This window comes from Oncorhynchus clarkii, chromosome 9 (assembly GCF_045791955.1).
Source record: "Oncorhynchus clarkii lewisi isolate Uvic-CL-2024 chromosome 9, UVic_Ocla_1.0, whole genome shotgun sequence".
Taxonomy (NCBI): domain Eukaryota; kingdom Metazoa; phylum Chordata; class Actinopteri; order Salmoniformes; family Salmonidae; genus Oncorhynchus; species Oncorhynchus clarkii.
Genome location: NC_092155.1, coordinates 64405095 through 64425724, shown reverse-complemented (window position 1 = coordinate 64425724; position 20630 = coordinate 64405095). Strand labels below are relative to the sequence as shown.

General features: G+C 41.7%; 1 protein-coding gene across 1 annotated transcript in view; it reads left to right on the top strand.

Moving 5' to 3' along the window:
- The window catches only part of LOC139417356 (von Willebrand factor A domain containing 5B1), a 53610-nt gene that overhangs the window by 4609 nt on the left and 28371 nt on the right, over positions 1 to 20630 (top strand). The window contains exons 6-11 of the mRNA XM_071166627.1: positions 2450 to 2574; positions 4148 to 4324; positions 8500 to 8610; positions 9106 to 9308; positions 16260 to 16374; positions 16975 to 17160. Coding sequence (XP_071022728.1) covers positions 2450 to 2574; positions 4148 to 4324; positions 8500 to 8610; positions 9106 to 9308; positions 16260 to 16374; positions 16975 to 17160 — 917 coding nt within the window. The remainder of the gene's footprint in view (positions 1 to 2449; positions 2575 to 4147; positions 4325 to 8499; positions 8611 to 9105; positions 9309 to 16259; positions 16375 to 16974; positions 17161 to 20630) is intronic.

The following is a 20630-nucleotide window of genomic DNA, read 5'->3' as shown; positions in this document are numbered from 1 at the left end:
ATTCAGTCCACTGTGAGACTGGGGTTTCAATCTCATCAAGGAGACTGCTGAGCACAACCAGATGGCCATGGCAATAGAGAGATGTATGGAGTGCTTGCCGGAAGCAGTTTTCCCTCAGTTTTTGCATAGTGAAATTAACTTCAAATGATTTTGAAAAGTGATTGTTGGACGATTTTCATCAAAATCTTGATTTACTAAATGGTCAATAAAAACAGCTCGCCTTGAACTTCACTGCAGAGAGATGTATTGAGGGATGCCTGTGGAGAGAAGAATATGAGCAGAAAATAACAAAGCACTTTTAATCACAGTAGTGGAGCTGGGATATTGACTTGACAGCAACAGCATTTCTCTGGAATCAAAATCCAAGAGGGACCTTAGTCTGTGACTAATCACTCATGGACAGACTACGTAAGCATAAATGGTACCATATACAGTGGGGCAAAAAAAGTATTTAGTCAGCCACCAATTGTGCAAGTTCTCACACTTAAAAGATGAGAGAGGCCTGTAATTTTCATCATAGGTACACTTCAACTATGACAGACAAAATGAGGGGAAAAAATCCTGAAAATCACATTGTAGGATTTTTAATGAATTTATTTGCAAATTATGGTGGAAAATAAGTATTTGGTCAATAACAAACGTTTATCTCAATACTTTGTTATATACCCTTTGTTGGCAATGACAGAGGTCAAACGTTTTCTGTAAGTCTTCACAAGGTTTTCACACACTGTTGCTCGTATTTTGGCCCATTCCTCCATGCAGATCTCCTCTAGAGCAGTGATGTTTTGGAGCTGTTGCTGGGCAACACGGACTTTCAACTCCCTCCAAAGATTTTCTATGGGGTTGAGATCTGGAGACTGGCTAGGCCACTCCAGGACCTTGAAATGCTTCTTACGAAGCCACTCCTTCATTGCCCGGGCGGTGTGTTTGGGATCATTGTCATGCTGAAAGACCCAGCCACGTTTCATTTGCAATGCCCTTGCTGATGGAAGGAGGTTTTCACTCAAAATCTCACGATACATGGCCCCATTCATTCTTTCCTTTACACAGATCAGTCGTCCTTGTCCCTTTGCATAAAAACAGCCCCAAAGCATGATGTTTCCACCCCCATGCTTCACAGTAGGTATAGTGTCCTTTGGATGCAACTCAGCATTCTTTGTCCTCCAAACACGACGAGTTGAGTTTTTACCAAAAAGTTATATTTTGGTTTCATCTGACCATATGACATTCTCCCAATCTTCTTCTGGATCATCCAAATGCTCTCTAGCAAACTTCAGACGGGCCTGGACATGTACTGGCTTAAGCAGGGGGACACATCTGACACTGCAGGATTTGAGTCCCTGGCGGCGTAGTGTGTTACTGAAGGTAGGCTTTGTTACTTTGGTCCCAGCTCTCTGCAGGTTATTCACTAGGTCCCCCCCGTGTGGTTCTGGGATTTTTGCTCACCGTTCTTGTGATCATTTTGACCCCATGGGGTGAGATCTTGCGTGGAGCCCCAGATCGAGGGAGATTATCAGTGGTCTTATATGTCTTCCATTTCCTAATAATTGCTCCCACAGTTGATTTCTTCAAACCAAGCTGCTTACCTATTGCAGATTCAGTCTTCCCAGCCTGGTGCAGGTCTACAATTTTGTTTCTGGTGTCCTTTGACAGCTCTTTGGTCTTGTCCATAGTGGAGTTTGGAGTGTGACTGTTTGATGTTGTGGACATGTGTCTTTTATACTAATAACAAGTTCAAACAGGTGCTATTAATACAGGTAACGAGTTACAGGTCTGTGAGAGCCAGAAATCTTGCTTGTTTGTAGGTGACCAAATACTTATTTTCCACCATAATTTGCAAATAAATTCATTAAAAATCCTACAATGTGATTTTCTGGATTGTTTTTCTCATTTTGTCTGTCATAGTTGAAGTGTACCTATGATGAAAATTACAGGCCTCTCTCATCTTTTTAAATGGGAGAACTTGCACAATTGGTGGCTGACTAAATACTTTTTTGCCCCACTGTATCTGTCATGATAAAATGGGATGCGTGAGATAACAAGCAGCATTAGTTCCTGTGCTCAGGACAAATCACGATTTCGCAAGTAATAGCATTTTTTTAAATTATGGAAGGGGAGGGGACATTTGGCCCATAGACTTGCCTGTAACTTGCAACGAGAGTGGGAGGAGCTCTTCGTTACGGTTCCGCTCCTCATTCTATCACTTCTTTAAACACCCAGAACTTAATTGAGCACCTGACCAATTACGCAAGACTTTAGTTATGGGTTAACCAAGATTAGTCTGTGACAGAAATATATACTACTTGGCCACGTCTGCCTTTTCTCTGACAGATGTTTGCAGGAATTGCATATTGTACCCTTCTATCAGTGTTATGGCTCATACTGAAACCTGCTTGTTGTCAAGGTGATACTGTACCATATTAGTCTAGTGCCCATTGTTTCCTACTAGATCCTCATCTGCCTCTTGTGCTGATTGAGGATGGAGACATGACACTGAAGGAGTACGATGAACACCTTACAGGGAAGAGTGACTACATCAAGGCCATCAAGAAGGACTCCAGTAATGAAAAGAAAGTGAGTGCTGCATCTGATCTGATGTGATCTGCGTTTTACCCAGTAGCCTTATTGAGTGACAAAGAAGCAGCTGTCTGAGAGGACTCATATAGATTAAAGAGGCTTTGTAAAATGGCAAGATGCTGCTTATAATTAGAGAAGAAAAGCATATAGCGTCATGAATATTCAATAACAACAGATAATGAGACCTCTCTTATAAGAAAAGATAGCAGTTCTGAAACTAAAGTAAAAGTGCAGTAACTGCAGTCGACTGGGGTATTTTGGATGCAGTAATTGCAGAATAACAGCAATGTACTGCAGTTGAACTGCAGTTACACTGCAAAATAAACTGTGTTATTTTGGACCCAGTACTTGAAGTATACTGCAGTCATACTGCGCTCTGACTACAGTTATTCTACAGTGTACAGCAGTCATACTGCACTCTGACTACAGTTATACTACAGTGTACTGCAGTTATACTGCACACTAACTACAGTTATACTACAGTGTACTGCAGTTATACTGCACACTAACTACAGTTATACTACAGTGTACGGCAGTTATACTGCACTCTGACTGCAATTTATTTTCGTAAGGGCTGCGTATCCACACCTTTTGCCAGTTTTGTGTGATTTGTTAGACCTGGTTTGGCCTGTATTAGTAGTGCATTCCAGTATTCCTGTGTCCTTTATTATTATATGAAAGCAATTGATTTATTTCAACCTCTCTGAGATCATTTTAAAACCACACATGAATGATACACATTGGAGTTACAGTATGTTGTTTGAATGGTGAGTTTATTATTTTTCTTGAGGTGAAATCGTGTCGGTACAGATTGTACCTTATTCTCCACATGTCTGAATGGCACTACGGTGGTAGATACAATTACATCCTTAAGTGACCAGTAGACCTCAATGGGAGGGAGAGAGAGGACACTTAGCCTAAAATGATGTGTGGGATAAAAAGGGGTTACTATGGAAACCACAAAAAGTCCTCAGTGTTCTGCTTGGAATTTCTACCTGCAAGAACACATGCACCAGTTGATTGAGTGTCCTTTCTCTTTCAAATCATTTGGGTGTTATTTTAAACAAATTCCCAACCGTAATTTCCTTGAATTATACATTTTTATTTAAGAAGCATAGCTGAAATCAGCTTATCAAAAACGTTCCGTATGGAGAATATTTTATTGTTAGATCTACGTATCTAATGGATCTTAGCATGAAGGAAACAGCTGTGTTGTAGTTTAGGGGAACGCTGCCTTGTAGAGCTATAACTAATTTTAATACAATTATAATACTTTTCTTATCAGATGTGACATGTAAGATATGTATAAAAAATTACTTGTACAAAGTCATGCTGTATGTGAATATGGCTCTTATTCAAAGCTTGCATGATGTGATTGGGATCTCATTCTCTTTACTTCATTATTTTCTTACTGCATCCTCTGACCACGTTATCCTCTGACCATGTTATCCTCTGACCATGTTATCCTCTGACCACGTTATCCTCTGACCATGTTATCCTCTGACCATGTTATCCTCTCACCATGTTATCCTCTCACCATGTTATCCTCTGGCCATGTGGCAAAGTGAAGGTGGATATCATTCGTAAGCGTCTCCACAAGGACATCCTCCACAACCCTGCGGTTATGCTCAACTTCTGCCCAGACCTCAAGTCCATGACCTCTGACCTGAGGAAGGTGCATGGAGAGTTCATCTTCCTCATCGACCGCAGTGGGAGCATGAGCGGGGTCAACATCAGCTGTGTCAAGGTACTGTCATGACTTCATAACACATTGAAAACCCATTCGTAATCTATTCTTAATAAGGGCATAAACATAATGAACTGAGTAGTTTGGCAAAACTAAACCTGGAGGATGGAGACTTAAGGGCAACTAAAGTAATAGAATGAATTATGAAGGAATAACATAGTTTACTAATTAGATATGTAAGATGTGCTATTAATGACTCAATGACTCACTGGTCATTTGATGGAAAGGTCAATGGAAACTCATCTCAGCTCGGCCTTTATTTCCAGTGCATCTGACTGTAATGTTACATGATTGGACTGGGCTGAGAGTGGTGATGTTTGACTAACCCCTGTTGGTCTATCATGCACAGCAGGGCAGCATGACTCATACTCAGAAATCTTCTGATTGGGGAGAGATGGGCATCCTCTCCCTCTGACACCCCAAAGCCTGACTTAAATCAAATCAAATCAAATTGTATTTGTAACATGCGCCGAATACAACAGGCGTAGTAGACCTTACAGTGAAATGCTTAGTGCTTAGTGAAAAGCCCTTAACTAATGATGCAGTTTTACGAAAATACCTAACAAATAAAAAGTAAGAGATAAGAATTTAGTTGCAGTGGTGTAAAAGGGGGGGGGGGGGGTGCAAATAGTCTGGGTAGCCATTTGATTAGCTGTTCAGGAGTCTAATGGCTTGGGGGTAGAAACTGTTTAGAAGCCTCTTGGACCTAGACTTGGCGCTCCGGTACCGCTTGCCGTCTATGACTAGAGTGGCTGGAGTCTTTGACGATTTTTAGGGCCTTCCTCTGACACCGCCTGGTATAGAGGTACTGGATGGCAGGAAGCTTGGCCCCAATGATGTACTGGGCCTTACGCACTACCATCTGTAGTGCCTTGCGGTCGGAGGCCGAGCAGTTGCCATTCCAGGCAGTTATGCAACCCGTCAGGATCCTCTCGGGTGCAGCTGTAAAATCTTTTGAGGATCTGAGGACCCATGACAAATATTTCCACTCTCCTGAGGGGGGATCGGTCTGACCTGACCCATCCAGGTCAGGCCGATGATGATGAAATCATTTCTCCTCGGTTTCTTTGATCTGCCAGAAACTCCCCCAAAATGCCAGGCCCCAATTTGATAGCATCTTTGACTGAATATAAGGAGAAAGAGAGATTTCTATGACACCAAAATGCCAGCGACCCCAAAATGCTAGCGAGCACCAATTTGATAGCACCTTTGAAAGTGGGAGAAAGAGCAGTGGAGATTTTCTATGACACAACGACTTGAAATTGACAAAAAGCATTGAAGTTTCCTGTGAGCTGACTCTCTAATCAATCTGTGCTATAACATTCTCTATCCACTTTCTCTGTATTGTTGCATGTCATGAAGAAAGTCCATTACATATAACAACTGCTTCATACGTGCATGCTTTATGACAGAGAAAATGCCATTACTGTTCCTCAATGGGTCAGAGGAGGGTTGTATTTCTTTATTTTAGAGAGTAAAAGAAAGGAAATCATGTCATTTCTGTCAACTTTTTGTCATAGCAACACAGAAATGACAGGATTTACTTTCTCTTCACCATTATACACTGAGTGTACAAAACATGACATAGCTTTTATCTGAATTCACCTGATTAGTCTATGATACCTTATTGATGTCACCTGTTAAATCCACTTCAATCAGTGTAGATGAAGGGGGGGAGATGGGTTTAAGAAGGATTTTTAAGCCTTGAGACAATTGAAACATGGATTGTGTAGGTGTGCCATTCAGAGGGTAAATGGGCAAAACATTATGCAGTATGAGAATATACAAAGTAGCCACCCTTTGCCTTGATGACAGCTTTGCACACTCTTGGCATTCTCTCAACCAGCTTCACCTGGAATGCATTTCCAACAGTCATGAAGGAGTTCCCACATACGCTGAGCACTTGTTGGTTGCTTTTCCTTCACTCTGCGGTCCACCTCATCCCAAACTATCTCAATTGGGTTGAGGTTGGGTGATTGGAGGCTAGGTCATCTGATGCAGCACTCCATCCCTCCCCTTCTTGTTCAAATAGCCCTTACATAGCCTGGAGGTGTTTTGGGTGATTGTCTTGTTGAAAACAAATTATAGTCCCACTAAGCGCAAGCCAGGTGGGATGGCGTATTGCTGCAGAATGCTGTGGTAGCCATACAGGTTAAGTGTGCCTTGAATAAATAAAAAAAAATCAATCGGACGATTTTTTAAATTTTTTAAATTTTTAATGTATTTGTAATAATGACAATTACAACAATACTGAATAAACACTTATTTTAACTTAATATAATACATCAATGAAATCAATTTCGCCTCAAGTAAATAATGAAACATGTTCAATTTGGTTTAAATAATTCAAAAACATAGTGTTGGAGAAGAAAGTAAAAGTGCAATATGTGCTTTGTAAGAAAGCTAATGTTTCAGTTCCTTGCTCAGAACATGAGAACATATGAAAGCTGGTGGTTCCTTTTAACATGAGTCTTCAATATTCCCAGGTAAGAAGTTTTAGGTTGTAGTTATTATAGGAATTATAGGACTATTTCCCTCTATACCATTTGCATTTAATTAACCGTTGACTATTGGATGTTCTTATAGTCACTTTAGTATTGCCAGTGTAACAGTATAGCTTCCGTCCCTCTCCTCGCTCCTCCCTGGGCTTGAACCAGCAACACAACGACAACAGCCACCACATCGAAGCAGGATTACCCATGCAGAGCAAGGGAAACAACCACCCCAAGGCTCAGAGCGAGTGAAGTTTGAAACGCTATTAGCGCACTAACTAGCCAGCCATTTCACTTCGGTTACACCAGCCTCATCTCGGGAGTTGATAGGCTTGAAGTCATAAACAGTGCAATGCTTGACGCACAAGGAAGAGCTGCTGGAAAAATGCACGAGAGTGCTGTTTGAATGAATGTTTATGCGCCTGCTTCTGCCTACCACCGCTCAGTTAGATACTTGTATGCTTGTATGCTCAGTCAGATTATATGCAACGCAGGACACGCGTGTAGTTAACTAGTGATTATGATTGATTGTTTTTTATAAGATAAGTTTAATGCTAGCTAGCAACTTACCTTGGCTTACTGCATTTGCGTAACAGCAGTCTCCTTGTGGAGTGCAATGAGAGAGAGGCAGGTCGTTATTGCGTTGGACTAGTTAACTGTAAGGTTGCAAGATTGGATCCCCCGAGCAGACAAGGTGAAAATCTGTCGTTCTGCCCCTGAACGAGGCAGTTAACCCACCGTTTCTAGGCCGTCATTGAAAATAAGAATGTGTTCTTAACTGACTTGCCAAGTTAAATAAAGATTAAATAAAGGTGTAAAACAAATATATAATAATAATAGGCAAATCGGCCAAAAATACAGATTTCCGATTGTTATGAAAACTTGAAATCGGCCCCAATTAATCGGCCATTTCGATTAATCGGCCGACCTCTAGTTGAGATGTGTCTGTTACTTGAACTATGTGAAGCATTTCTTTGGGCTGCAATTTCTGAGGCTGGTAACTCTAATGAAACTTATCCTCTGCAGCAGAGGTAACTCTGTGCCTTCTTTTCCTGTGGAGGTCCTCATGAGAGCCAGTTTCATCATAACGCTTGATGATTTTTGCGACTGCACTTGAAGAAACTTTCAGTTCTTGAAATGACCAATAAACTTTGATTTGATTAGATTTTTTTCAGTCATAAATAAATGAAACATTCACAAAGAAAGGGTATTAAATACACAATTTGGTGTAAAAAAACAACAACATAATACAGTGAAATATGATTACAGCCAAACTTGAAATGAATGGTTGTAATTGAGCATACACTTTCTAATAATACACTGGCCCGTCCCTCTGTCACACAGAGATAATAATAATAATCATAACACAATGGATTATGTTGCACTTCTCTAGTGCACCACAAAGACGCTCTCCAGTGTATAGTAACTAGCCTGCTGACAGATAAAATTGTAATCTGGTCATACTGCCGCAGCCGAAAATGTTTAAACGTCAAGAATAACACTTGCAGCCAGGTGAACAAGGCTGGTTGTTAGAGAGTCTCTTCTTAAAGATTGACCGCCTTGTCTGCTTGTCTTGTTCTTTTTCCTTTTCATTTCCATCTCTCTCCATCTCTTTCCCTCTTTTCTCATTCTCCTCTCCTTCGTATTGACCTTGTGTTTCTATCATTTCTGTTCTGTTCCCAGGATGCCATGGTGGTGATCCTGAAGAGCATTGTGCCTGCCAGTCTCTTCAACATCATCGGCTTTGGCTCCACATTCAAAACACTGTTTTCTACCAGTCAGAGCTATGATGAGGTATGAGGAAAGCAGAACATAGTTTCTTTTTTCAGGTCAATATTATTGAACTGCATGTCAGTGATAAAATCTCTATTAGTAAATGCTTAATCTTGCGTGACAGATTTCACAGCTACAGGTAGTACAGGTAGGGGTGACAGGTAGCATACTGATTAAGAGCGGCGGGCCAGTATCCCAAAAAATAGCTGGTTCGAAAAATCTGTTGATGTGCCCTTGAGCAAGGCACTTAACCCTAATTACTCCAGTAAGTCGTTCTGGATAAGAGCGTCTGCTATATGACAATAAAGGTAAACTGTAAATGTAGTCGGTACGAGTATAATTCACAGACACACTTGTCTGCCTCTGTTAGATGACTAAATGTTATTGTGTGTATTATTATAATAAATGCTGCTATAATATGCTTCCCCCCTGTCTTTTCTCTGGGCTGCTACAAGTGTCTGTCACAAGAGACTCAAGACTAGTAATATGCTTCTCCCCTGTCGCTCCATGATTCAGGAAACAGTAACCATGGCTTGTGAGTACATCAGGAAGATCCGAGCTGACATGGGCGGCACCAACATCCTGGCACCACTTAACTGGATCCTGAGGCAACCCATGCACGTGGGTCATCCACGCATGCTCTTCCTGATCACAGATGGGGCCGTCAGCAACCCAGGGAAGGTCATCGAGCTGGTCCGCAGCCATGCCCGCTACACCAGGTTAACACACCATCAACTTACTGAACTTTGTTGTCTCCAATTGCTATAGACTACCGTATTCAAAATTATGACATTTCCATGTAAAAGATCCCATGAGCACCAACATGTGAAGTTCATAGGAGCATATTAAAGTGGGTGTCAAATGAAAGCTAAGAGTCTATATTTTGGGGAAATTAAGATACATTTTCCAACCATTTTCCATCTTAAGAAAAGTTTTTGATTTCTGGATAAACATACAGAAAAGGGGGTCTTAGATAACATCTACCAGAAAAAGTCTTAAAAGGTATTAGAAATACTTCAAAAACACAATAATGTTTAAGTAGAGACCCCTGCCCACTAATATCAACACAAATGTTTGCCATCTGTAAGTTTAAGAAACATTACCTTGTGCCTTGAAATTCCGTTACCAGAAATCCACATATCTTTAAGATATTTTCTAATTTCTCTCCCTTGTGAGGTGGGAGGATAATGAAAGTTCACAGAGGTAACAAGTGATGGTAGACATAGTTATATTTAATGCTATCAATCTAGTTTATGAATTATTAAGTGATTCAAACTCGTTATTCCATTGCCAAATTGGTAACTGAATTGGTAACTGAAAAATCAGTAACGGAATTACTGCAACTGAATTGGCTACAATGAGAAATCATAATAATAGGTCACAGGTGGGTCTCCTGATACGGTCCACCCTTCCACTGGCATACTGTTATGTTCAGCTCATAGTGTCTCCTGCAACTGTCCTCCCTTCCACTGGCATACTGTTATGTTCAGCTCATAGGGTCATGTTTTCTTTCTCTTTCTGTTGTCTGGTGGTCAAACCAACAGTCTGACCCACTGAGCACCAACCGACAAGTAGTTGTATTTTGGTCAGTCCAAAGATGAATTGATTACGATTGAACTGATTTAGTTACGGTGCATTCTGAAACTATTCAGACCCCTTGACTTTTTCCACATTTTGTTTAGGTTTCCAGCCTTATTCTAAAATATGTTATATTTTTTAATTTCCTCATCAATCTACACACAATACCCAATACATTTTTGCAAATGTATTCTAATAAATAAAAAACCTAAATGTGACATTTACATTTAAGTATTCAGACCCTTTACTCAGTACTTTGTTGAATCACCTTTGGCAGAGATTACAGCCTCAAGACCCTACAAGCTTGGCACACCTGTATTTGGGGAGTTTCTCCCCTTCTTCTAGGCAGATCCTCTCAATCTCTGTCAGGTTGTATGGGGAGCGTTGCTGCACAGCTATTTTCAGGCCTTTCCAGAGATGTTCGATCAGGTTCAAGTCTGGGCTCTGGTTGGGCAACTCAAGGACAGAGATTTGTCGTGAAGCCACTCCTGCGTTGTCTTGGCTGTGTGCTTAGGGTCGTTGTCCTGTTGGAAGGTGAACCATCGCCTTCCAGCTGAAAAACTTCCCCAAAGCATGATGCTTCCACCACCATGCTTCACCGTAGGGATGGTGCCAGGTTTCCTCCATACGTGACGCTTGGTATTCAGGCCAAAGAGTTCAATCTTAGTTTCATAAGAAAAGAGAATCTTGATTCTCATGGTCTGAGACTCCTTCAACTGCCTTTTGGCAAATTCCAAGTGGGCTGTCATGTGTCTTTTACTGAGGAGTGGCTTCCGTCTGGCCACTCTACCATAAATGCCTGATTGGTGGAGTGCTGCAGAGATGGTTGTCCTTCTGGAAGGTTCTCCCATCTCCACAGAGGAACTCTGGAGCTCTGTCAGAGTGACCATCAGGTTCTTGGTCACCTCCCTGATGCGGTATTGTGTGTAGATTGAGGAGGAACATTTTTATTGTATCCATGTTATTTCATATTTTTTATGTCTTTGCTATTATTCTTCAATGGAGAAAATAGTCAAAATTAAGAAAAGCCCTTGAATGAGTAGGTGTGTCCAAACGTATAAACGTGTATATATATATATATATATATATATACACTGCTCAAAAAAATAAAGGGAACACTTAAACAACACAATGTAACTCCAAGTCAATCACACTTCTGTGAAATCAAACTGTCCACTTAGAAAGCAACACTGATTGACAATACATTTCACATGCTGTTGTGCAAATGGTATAGACAACAGGTGGAAATTATAGGCAATTAGCAAGACACCCCCAATAAAGGAGTGGTTCTGCAGGTGGTGACCACAGACCACTTCTCAGTTCCTATGCTTCCTGGCTGATGTTTTGGTCACTTTTGAATGCTGGCGGTGCTTTCACTCTAGTGGTAGCATGAGACGGAGTCTACAACCCACACAAGTGGCTCAGGTAGTGCAGCTCATCCAGGATGGCACATCAATGCGAGCTGTGGCAAGAAGGTTTGCTGTGTCTGTCAGCGTAGTATCCAGAGCATGGAGGCGCTACCAGGAGACAGGCCAGTACATCAGAAGACGTGGAGGAGGCCGTAGGAGGGCAACAACCCAGCAGCAGGACCGCTACCTCCGCCTTTGTGCAAGGAGAAGCAGGAGGAGCACTGCCAGAGTCCTGCAAAATGACCTCCAGCAGGCCACAAATGTGCATGTGTCTGCTCAAACGGTCAGAAACAGACTCCATGAGGGTGGTATGAGGGCCCGACGTCCACAGGTGGGGGTTGTGCTTACAGCCCAACACCGTGCAGGACGTTTTTCATTTGCCAGAGAACACCAAGATTGGCAGATTCACCACTGGCGCCCTGTGCTCTTCACAGATTAAAGCAGGTTCACACTGAGCACGTGACAGACGTGACAGAGTCTGGAGACGCTGTGGAGAACGTTCTGCTGCCTGCAACATCCTCCAGCATGAGCGGTTTGGCGGTGGGTCAGTCATGGTGTGGGGTGGCATTTCTTTGGTTGGCCGCACAGCCCTCCATGTGCTCGCCAGAGGTAGCCTGACTGCCATTAGGTACCGAGATGAGATCCTCAGACCCCTTGTGAGACCATATGCTGGTGCGGTTGGCCCTGGGTTCCTCCTAATGCAAGACAATGCTAGACCTCATGTGGCTGGAGTGTGTCAGCAGCTTCTGCAAGAGGAAGGCATTGGTGCTATGGACTGGCCTGCCCGTTCCCCAGACCTGAATCCAATTGAGCACATCTGGGACATCATGTCTCGCTCCATCCACCAACGCCACGTTGCACCACAGACTGTCCAGGAGTTGGCGGATGCTTTAGTCCAGGTCTGGGAGGAGATCCCTCAGGAGACCATCCGCCACCTCATCAGGAGCATGCCCAGGCATTGTAGGGAGGTCATACAGGCACGTGGAGGCCCCACACACTACTGGGCCTCATTTTGACTTGTTTTGAGGACATTACATCAAAGTTGGATCAGCCTGTAGTGTGGTTTTCCACCTTAATTTTGAGTGTGACTCCACATCCAGACCTCCATGGGTTGATAAAATTGATTTCCATTGATACTTTTTGTGTGATTTTGTTGTCAGCACATTCAATCATGTAAAGAAAAAGTATTTAATAAGAATATTTAATTCATTAAGATCTAGGATATGTTATTTTAGTGTTCCCTTTATTTTTTTGAGCAGTGTGTGATATATATATATATATATATTACAACCTGTAATTTAATTGGATTGGAATTTTTATTTGGATTTCATGTAATGGACATACACAAAATAGTCCAAATTGTTGAAGGGAAATGAAAAAAATTACCGAAAAGTGGTGCATACCCCCTTTGCTATGAAGCCCCTAAATAAGATCTGGTGCAACCAATTACCTTCAGAAGTCACATAATTAGTTAGATTGCACACAGGTGGACTTTATTTAAGTGTCACATGATCTCAGTATACATACACCTGTTCGGAAAGGCCCCAGAGTCTGCAACATCACTAAGCAAGGGGCACCACCAAGAAAGCGGCACCATGAAGACCAAGGAGCTTTTGAAACAGGTCATGGATACAGTTGTGGAGAAGTACAAATCAGGGTTGGGTTATAAAAAAATATCAGAAACTTTAAACATCTCACGGAGCACCATTAAATTCATTATTAAAAAATAGATAGAATATGGCACCACAACAAACCTGCCAAGAGAGGGCCGCCCACCAAAACTCATGGTCCAGGCTAGGAGGGCATTAATCAGAGAGGCAACAAAGAGACCAAAGATAACCCTGAAAGGGCTACAAAGCTCCGCAGCGGAGATTGGAGTATCTGTCCATGGGACCACAGTAAAGCTGGGCTTTACTGAAGAGTAGCCAGAAAAAAGTCATTGCTTAAAGAAAAAAATAAGCAAACACGTTTGGTGTTTGCCAAAAGGCATGTGGGAGACTCCCCAAACATATGGAAGAAGGTACTCTGGTCAGATGAGACTAGAATTGAGCTTTTTGGCCATGAAGGAAAACGCTATGTCTGGCGCAAACCCAACACCTCTCATCACCCCGATAACAACATCCCCACAGTGAAGCATGGTGTGGGCAGCATCATGCTGTTTTTCATCGGCAGGGACTGGGAAACTGGTTAGAATTGAAGGAATGATGGATGGAGCTAAATACAGTGAAATTATTGAGGGAAACCTGTTTCAGTCTTCAAGAGATTTGAGACTGGGACAGGGGTTCACCTTCCAGCAGGTCAATGACCCTAAGCATACTGCTAAAGCAACACTCAAGTGGTTTAAGGGGATCATTTAAATGTCTTGGAATGGCCTATTCAAAGTCCAGACCTCAATCCAATTGAGAATCTGTGGTATGACTTCAAGATTGCTGTACACCAGCGGAACTCATCCAACTTGAAGGAGCTGGAGCAGTTTTTCTTGAAGTATGGGCAAAAATCCCAGTGGCTAGATGTGCCAAGCTTATAGAGACATACCCCAAGAGACATGCAGCTGTAATTGCTGCAATTGTGGCTCTACAAAGTATTCACTTTTTTTTTTGGGGGGGGGGGGGGGTAGTTATACACACTCTGTTTGTTTCACAATAAAAAAATATTTTAGCATTTTCAAAGTGGTAGGCATGTTGTGTAAATCAAATGATACAACCTCCCCCCCAAAAATCTATTTTAATTCCAGGTTGTAAGGCAACAAAATAGGAAAAATGCCAAGGGGGTGAATAGTTTTGCAAGCCACTGTATGTGTGTGTGTATATATATATATATATATATTCTTTTTTTTCACAGACCCCCTGCAGTACATTCACAGACCCCTAGGGGGGCACAGACCCCTGATTGAATACCCCTGGTTTACCATCAACATTAGTTTTCCATTCATACAACGTGTTAGGTAAATTACCACAGTAGGTTTGTACGGAGGTCTGATCAAAAAATGACTGTTGTTTCGATAATAATTCCAACCAGAGGGCGAAATAGTCTTGAAAAATGTTGGCTGCAATCAAGACTTAAAGAGAATTTAGACATCCGTTAGGGAGCTGTAAATGACTAGCCAATGTTGTTTGCAATTGTGATCAGCTGTGCGGGTGATTTCAGAGCGTATTAATGGTTTAACAAGAGATCAGATGGCGATAATCTGGTGGCTTTCGATGGTTGCAATTAGCCCATTCAATATGATGGAGCCTGCTATGCATGCCCTCTCTTGTTAATGATTATTATGCTCACAGCATTTGCACAACAAGCTATTCAAACATGTAATCAAGGCTAGAGGATTGGAGGGAGCTTAAGTGGAAAACCTTGTTATTGCTCAGTAATCCTTTTAAAATGAAGCTTGGAAATATGCACCTAATATTTACACAGTTCTTGATATTATTAGGTGTAACTACAAAACTAAATTGCCGTTGGTTATGGTAAAGTCAAACCAACTCGCTGTGCCAACAATGTCATATAGTGTTGGTAATAGTAATATTTTCAAACACTGCAATACGCTGACGCTCTGAACATGCCCCTACAGAATCAAAACACCAGCTGTTGATAGACCAAGATAGGCAATAACACAGTACTCTCTGCAGGGAATGGGATATTGTTTCACTTTGTTTGTTGCATCTGCAATCTCAGTCTGCAGTCATCCTCTCCTGAACTACTCCTGATTTAATGACTTTAAGTCTTCTCCTTTTTAATGGATGAATGCCCCTAGATGATTGGATTAGATACACAGTGGTCTGGCCGATCCGTCCACGCGTCCAGATTGATTATCGCTCCACTCTTACAAATCAGCACACCCCCGGTCAGTGGACAGAGCAAATACTAATGAATCTCTGCTACCAGGCTGCATCCCAAATGGCACCCTATTCCATACCTAGTGCACTACCTTTGACCAGAGCCCTATGGGTCCTGGTCAAAAGTAGGGCACTATAAGGAATAGGGTGCCATTTGGGATATATCCCAGGAGTCTACGTCAGACATGTAGCTATGCTAAATGTTGCGTTTCCTTTTTAATCCCCACTGTTTGACCTCATCAAATATGCAGAGTAGCCATCGCTGGTGCATCTGCTGGTGTTGAGATGGAGATCATCTCAGCCATCTCTAATTCATCCTCAGTATGAGCTGTGAAGTGTAATTGACAAACCTAATGAGAAAACTGATGAGATACAACATTAGACTGGATGATGAAAATAGACCATCAGCCAAGTCTGACCATCTCTCTCTCTCTCTCTCTCTTTAGGAAATAGGAAGGAATACTTCCATATAGTCAGAAACCCTATCTCTCTCTCTCTCTCTCTCTCTCTCTCTCTCTCTCTCTCTCTCTCTCTCCCTCCATCTCTCTCTCCCCTTTTCAAGAAACTCACTCCCCAGGCACATCAATTTCCAATTTGGCATCATCTTAGTTTTCTGCTACGATGTGCAACAAATTACATTACTGATATAACCCAATACTTTGAGCGGACTGTTTTGTAATATAGCATCGTCTCTATGTACCACCGGACCATCTCGATAGGGCTTTCTCTGTGAGGGAATGCATGTCTCTCTGAGAGATAAGGTGTGTGACTTTTATTAGACTCAGATAGCTATAGATCTTTTCAGGTCTTTCTCTAAGCCTGAGCTGAGGAGATGTGTATCTTGTTTTGGCAGGTGCTACACTTTCGGAATCGGTCAGAGTGCTTGCCGGAGACTGGTGACTGGACTGGCTACTGTTTCCAAAGGAACGGCAGAGTTCTTGGCAGAAGGGGAGAGACTGCAGCCCAAGGTCTTCATTTCCAATGACATGTTTATCCTCCTCTTTGTGACAACCAGCTATTCTGAATGTCATAGAGGGTCATTATGCAGTGGATGCAAAACTACTGTTACCAATTAACAATTCATTTTGTTGAGCAAAACACCCATTAGAATCAGTCTGCTTCACAGCATACTTTTGAAATAATTAATTATTCTATTCTCACAGGCTCACAGGCTTGTTTTCTCATTACCGGTATGTAAAACTCAAGGCAACAGAGACATGCAGACATACAATGTCACAATTGTATTGTACAGGCAGAGGGTTTCTGGGTATGTCGTAATAATTTCAATAGATCTCTATTCTATGCCATCTGTAGTCTCACGAGCCCAGACACGCAATGCTGTGTTTTTGCAATCCCTACTGAACTTCTATAACGCTGGAACTCAAGGCTATGTTACTTGCATTTCTCTGTCTATATGCAGCAGGTAGCCTAGCGGTTAGAGTCTGAATGTGTGAAATAGGACAAATATAAGTACCCACCAAATTATTATCAAAACATAATAATAATTTCAATAGATCTCTTTTTCTATTCTATTTCAACTGTATATCTCTCTGTTTATATTCTCCCAGATGATCAAGTCTCTGAAGAAGACCATGGCCCCAGTGCTGAGTGACATTGCCATCGACTGGTTGTTCCCTGAGACCAAGGAAGTGTTGCTCTCCCCTGTAGGCTCCACCTTCCTGTTCCCAGGGGACCGTCTGATTGGCTACAGTGTTGTCTGTGACACCACACGCTACCATCCCAACCCCAAGTCTGTAAGTAGGCCTACACCATGACATAAAGTGGCTATGTAATATGTATTCATATAGTGTGTTTAACATATTGAGTCTTCTCACTCCTGAATGTGACTGTATCTGTTCCCCTGTATTTCAATTCAGTAGGTATTCTCTGGGCTCTATTTTCAGCTGACATTAAGGCGCACATTATTTTGCAATTTCATCACGTAAAAACTGGCACACTGGCATTTTCCAGCCCTAAGGCCAGGTTCAGCAATTTACCTGTCAAACATCAGCAACCTTGTGCCCAGATAAAATAAAATAAAATGGGGAAAAAAACATTAGTGTTTTATGTTTCTAAATTTTAGAACCATAAAACACAAATGTTTTTTCCCCATTTTATTTGATTAAAAACAAAACATAGCCTCCCCTTCTTTCAATTAAGTAGTTTCTTATTTGTGTGCTGCCCGATACTGCTGGAGCTGAAGAAGAGCGACGTCACACTCACTGTGCCCCAGTCCCCCAACTTTTCTGACCGTTTCCGTATGTAATGGCTGAGAGAAAGATTTTGTGTGTATATATCTCTGTGCTCCGTTTAGTTAGTCTGCCTTTATAATTAGTTTTCATGTAGACTAGTTAAGACCACCAGTAAAGTGTTTGGCTTGTCATGAGACTGCTTGGAAATAAATCTTAATCACCAAAGCTTTATTAAAATATAAAGTTTGAGATGAGCAAAACAGTGACTTGACATTTCCTTTTTATCTGTATTGTAGGCATGCCTACATTATTTTAGCCATGCCTTGGACGTGTGTAAAACCCGCTCCATGATGTAGGCTACGTGTTTCCATGCCCATCATGAAACAAGAGATGAGAACCTCAGGGTTTGTTTTTCGTTTAATGTTTTTAAAACCAAAGCTCTTTGTAGGCTACCCTTACCCTAGACCTACTATAAAGGCTGGTTCAACAGCAATGCATCCTGTCTTTTTTATGATGGGGTTTCATGATCTAATTTATTTATTTATTGTTGAAAAACAAACAGATTGCTTATTTTTTGTTGAATTTCATCGAACCAAACTTATTAGAATGATTCACTGTCCTAGTTTTATGTTGAGAATGTTGCTGGCATGCATGCAATGCAGCTTCTGGAGGTGTGACTACAATCTGTAAGATGGTTCCAATATGTACACTAAACGAAACATGCAACATGTAAAATGTTTCATGACCTGAAATACACGATCCCAGAAATTTGCACTAAAAGCTTATTTCTCTCATATTTTGTGCACACATTTGTTTACATCCCTGTTATTAAAATGAGCATTTCTCCTTTGCCAAGATAATCCATCCATCTTACAGGTGTGGCATATCAAGAAGCTGATTAAACAGCATGGTCATTACAGAGGTGCACCTTGTGCTTGGGACAATAAAATACAACTCTAAAATGTGCAATTTGTCACACAACACAATGCCAAAGATGTCTCAAGTTTTGAGGGAACGTGCAATTGGCATGCTGACTGCAGGAATGTCCACCAGAGCTGTTGCCAGATAATTGAAAGCTCATTTCTCTTCCATAAGCTGCCTCCAACGTCGTTTTAGAGAATTTGGCAGTACTTCCAACCGGCCTCACAACCGCCTCACAACCGCAGACCACGTGTAACCATGCCAGCCCAGGACCTCCACATCCGTCTTCTTCACCTGCGGGAGTCCAGCGACCCTGGCAGCTGATGAAACTGGGTTTGCTCAACCACAAAATGTATGCAAAAACGGTCAGAAACCGTCTCAGGGAAGCTCATCTGCGTGCTCGTCGTCCTCACCAGAGTCTTGACCTGACTGCAGTATCGTAACCGACTTCAGTGGGCAAATGCTCGCCTTCGATGGCCGCTTGCACCCTGGAGAAGTGTGCTTTTCACGGATGAATCCCGGTTTCAACTGTACGGGTCAGATGGCAGATAGCGAGCGTGTATGGTGTCGTGTGGGTGAGTGGTTAGCTGATGTCACCGCCCCATGGTGGCGGTGGGGTTATGGTATGGGCAGACATAAGCTACGGACAACAAACACAAATACACACAGATACTGTGACGAGATCCTGAGACCCATTGTCGTGCCATCTTCCGCCACCTCATATTTCAGCATGACAATGTACGGCCCCATGTCAAAAGGATCTGTACACAATTCCTGGAAGCTGAAAATGTCCCAGTTCTTCCATGGCCTGCATACTCACCAGACATGTCACCCATTGAGCATGTTTGGGATGCCCTGAATTGACATGTACGACAGCGTGTTCCAGTTCCTGCCAATATCCAGCAACTTCACACGGCCATATTGAAAAGGAGTGGGACAACATTCCACAAGCCACAATCAATAGCCTTATCAGCTCTGTGTGAAGGAGATGTGTCGCACTGCATGAGGCAAATGGTTGTCACACCAGACACTGACTGGTTTCCTGATCCCACGCCCCTACCCTTTTTAAAAGTTATATGTGACCAACAGATGCGAATCTGTATTCTCAGTCATGTGAAATCCATAGATTAGGGCCTAATGAATTCATTTCAACATGACCTGTAACTCTGTAAAATCTTTGGAATTTTTGCGTTTATATTTTTGTTCAGTGTATATAAAACGTTATATTTAGAAGTAGTATAAAGGTGGGTGGACATTTCTCTTTATATTGGATCTTTGTCCAGCTGCTGTACGAGGTTTGTATGTGCATAACACCCTCCAATTATGGTGGTGCCTGTTGCTCAACCACAAAATGTGTATTTAGACAGCCTATTTAAAACAAGTCGTTGTTTTGTTTAGAATTTGATTCAAATTTTTCGCTCTCTTTTTATAGGCCTTATTAATAATACATTTAATCTTGCCTATAATGTATTTTATCTTGCTTATTGACAACATTTGGCATGTCCATGCTCAGCCATAATGCAATTTACAGTAGACCTAACCCCTGTATTTATTTTTTCTTTTTTATTTAACTAGGCAAGTCAGTAAAGTGACTCCCCATCCCGGGTCCGGGAGCGTAATCAACGACTGACACAAATTAGCATAACGCAACAGATATAAATATTCCTAGAAAATATTACTATTCATGAAAATCACAAGTGAAATATATTGAGAGACAGCTTAGCCTTTTGTTAATCACCCTGTCATCTCAGATTTTCAAAATATGCTTTACAGCCAAAGCTAGACAAGCATTTGTGTAAGTTTATCGATAGCCTAGCATAGCATTTTGTCCAGCTAGCAGCAGGTAACTTGGTCACGGAAATCAGAAAAGCAATCAAATTAAATCGTTTACCTTTGATGAGCTTCGGATGTTTTCACTCACGACACTCCCAGTTAGATAGCCAATGTTCATTTTTTCAAAAAATATTATTTTTGTAGGCGAAATAGCTCCGTTTGTTCTTCACGTTTGGCTGAGAAATCGACCGGAAATTGCAGTCAGGAAAACGCCGAAAAATATTCAAAATTAGCTCCATAATATCGACAGAAACATGGCAAACATTGTTTATAATCAA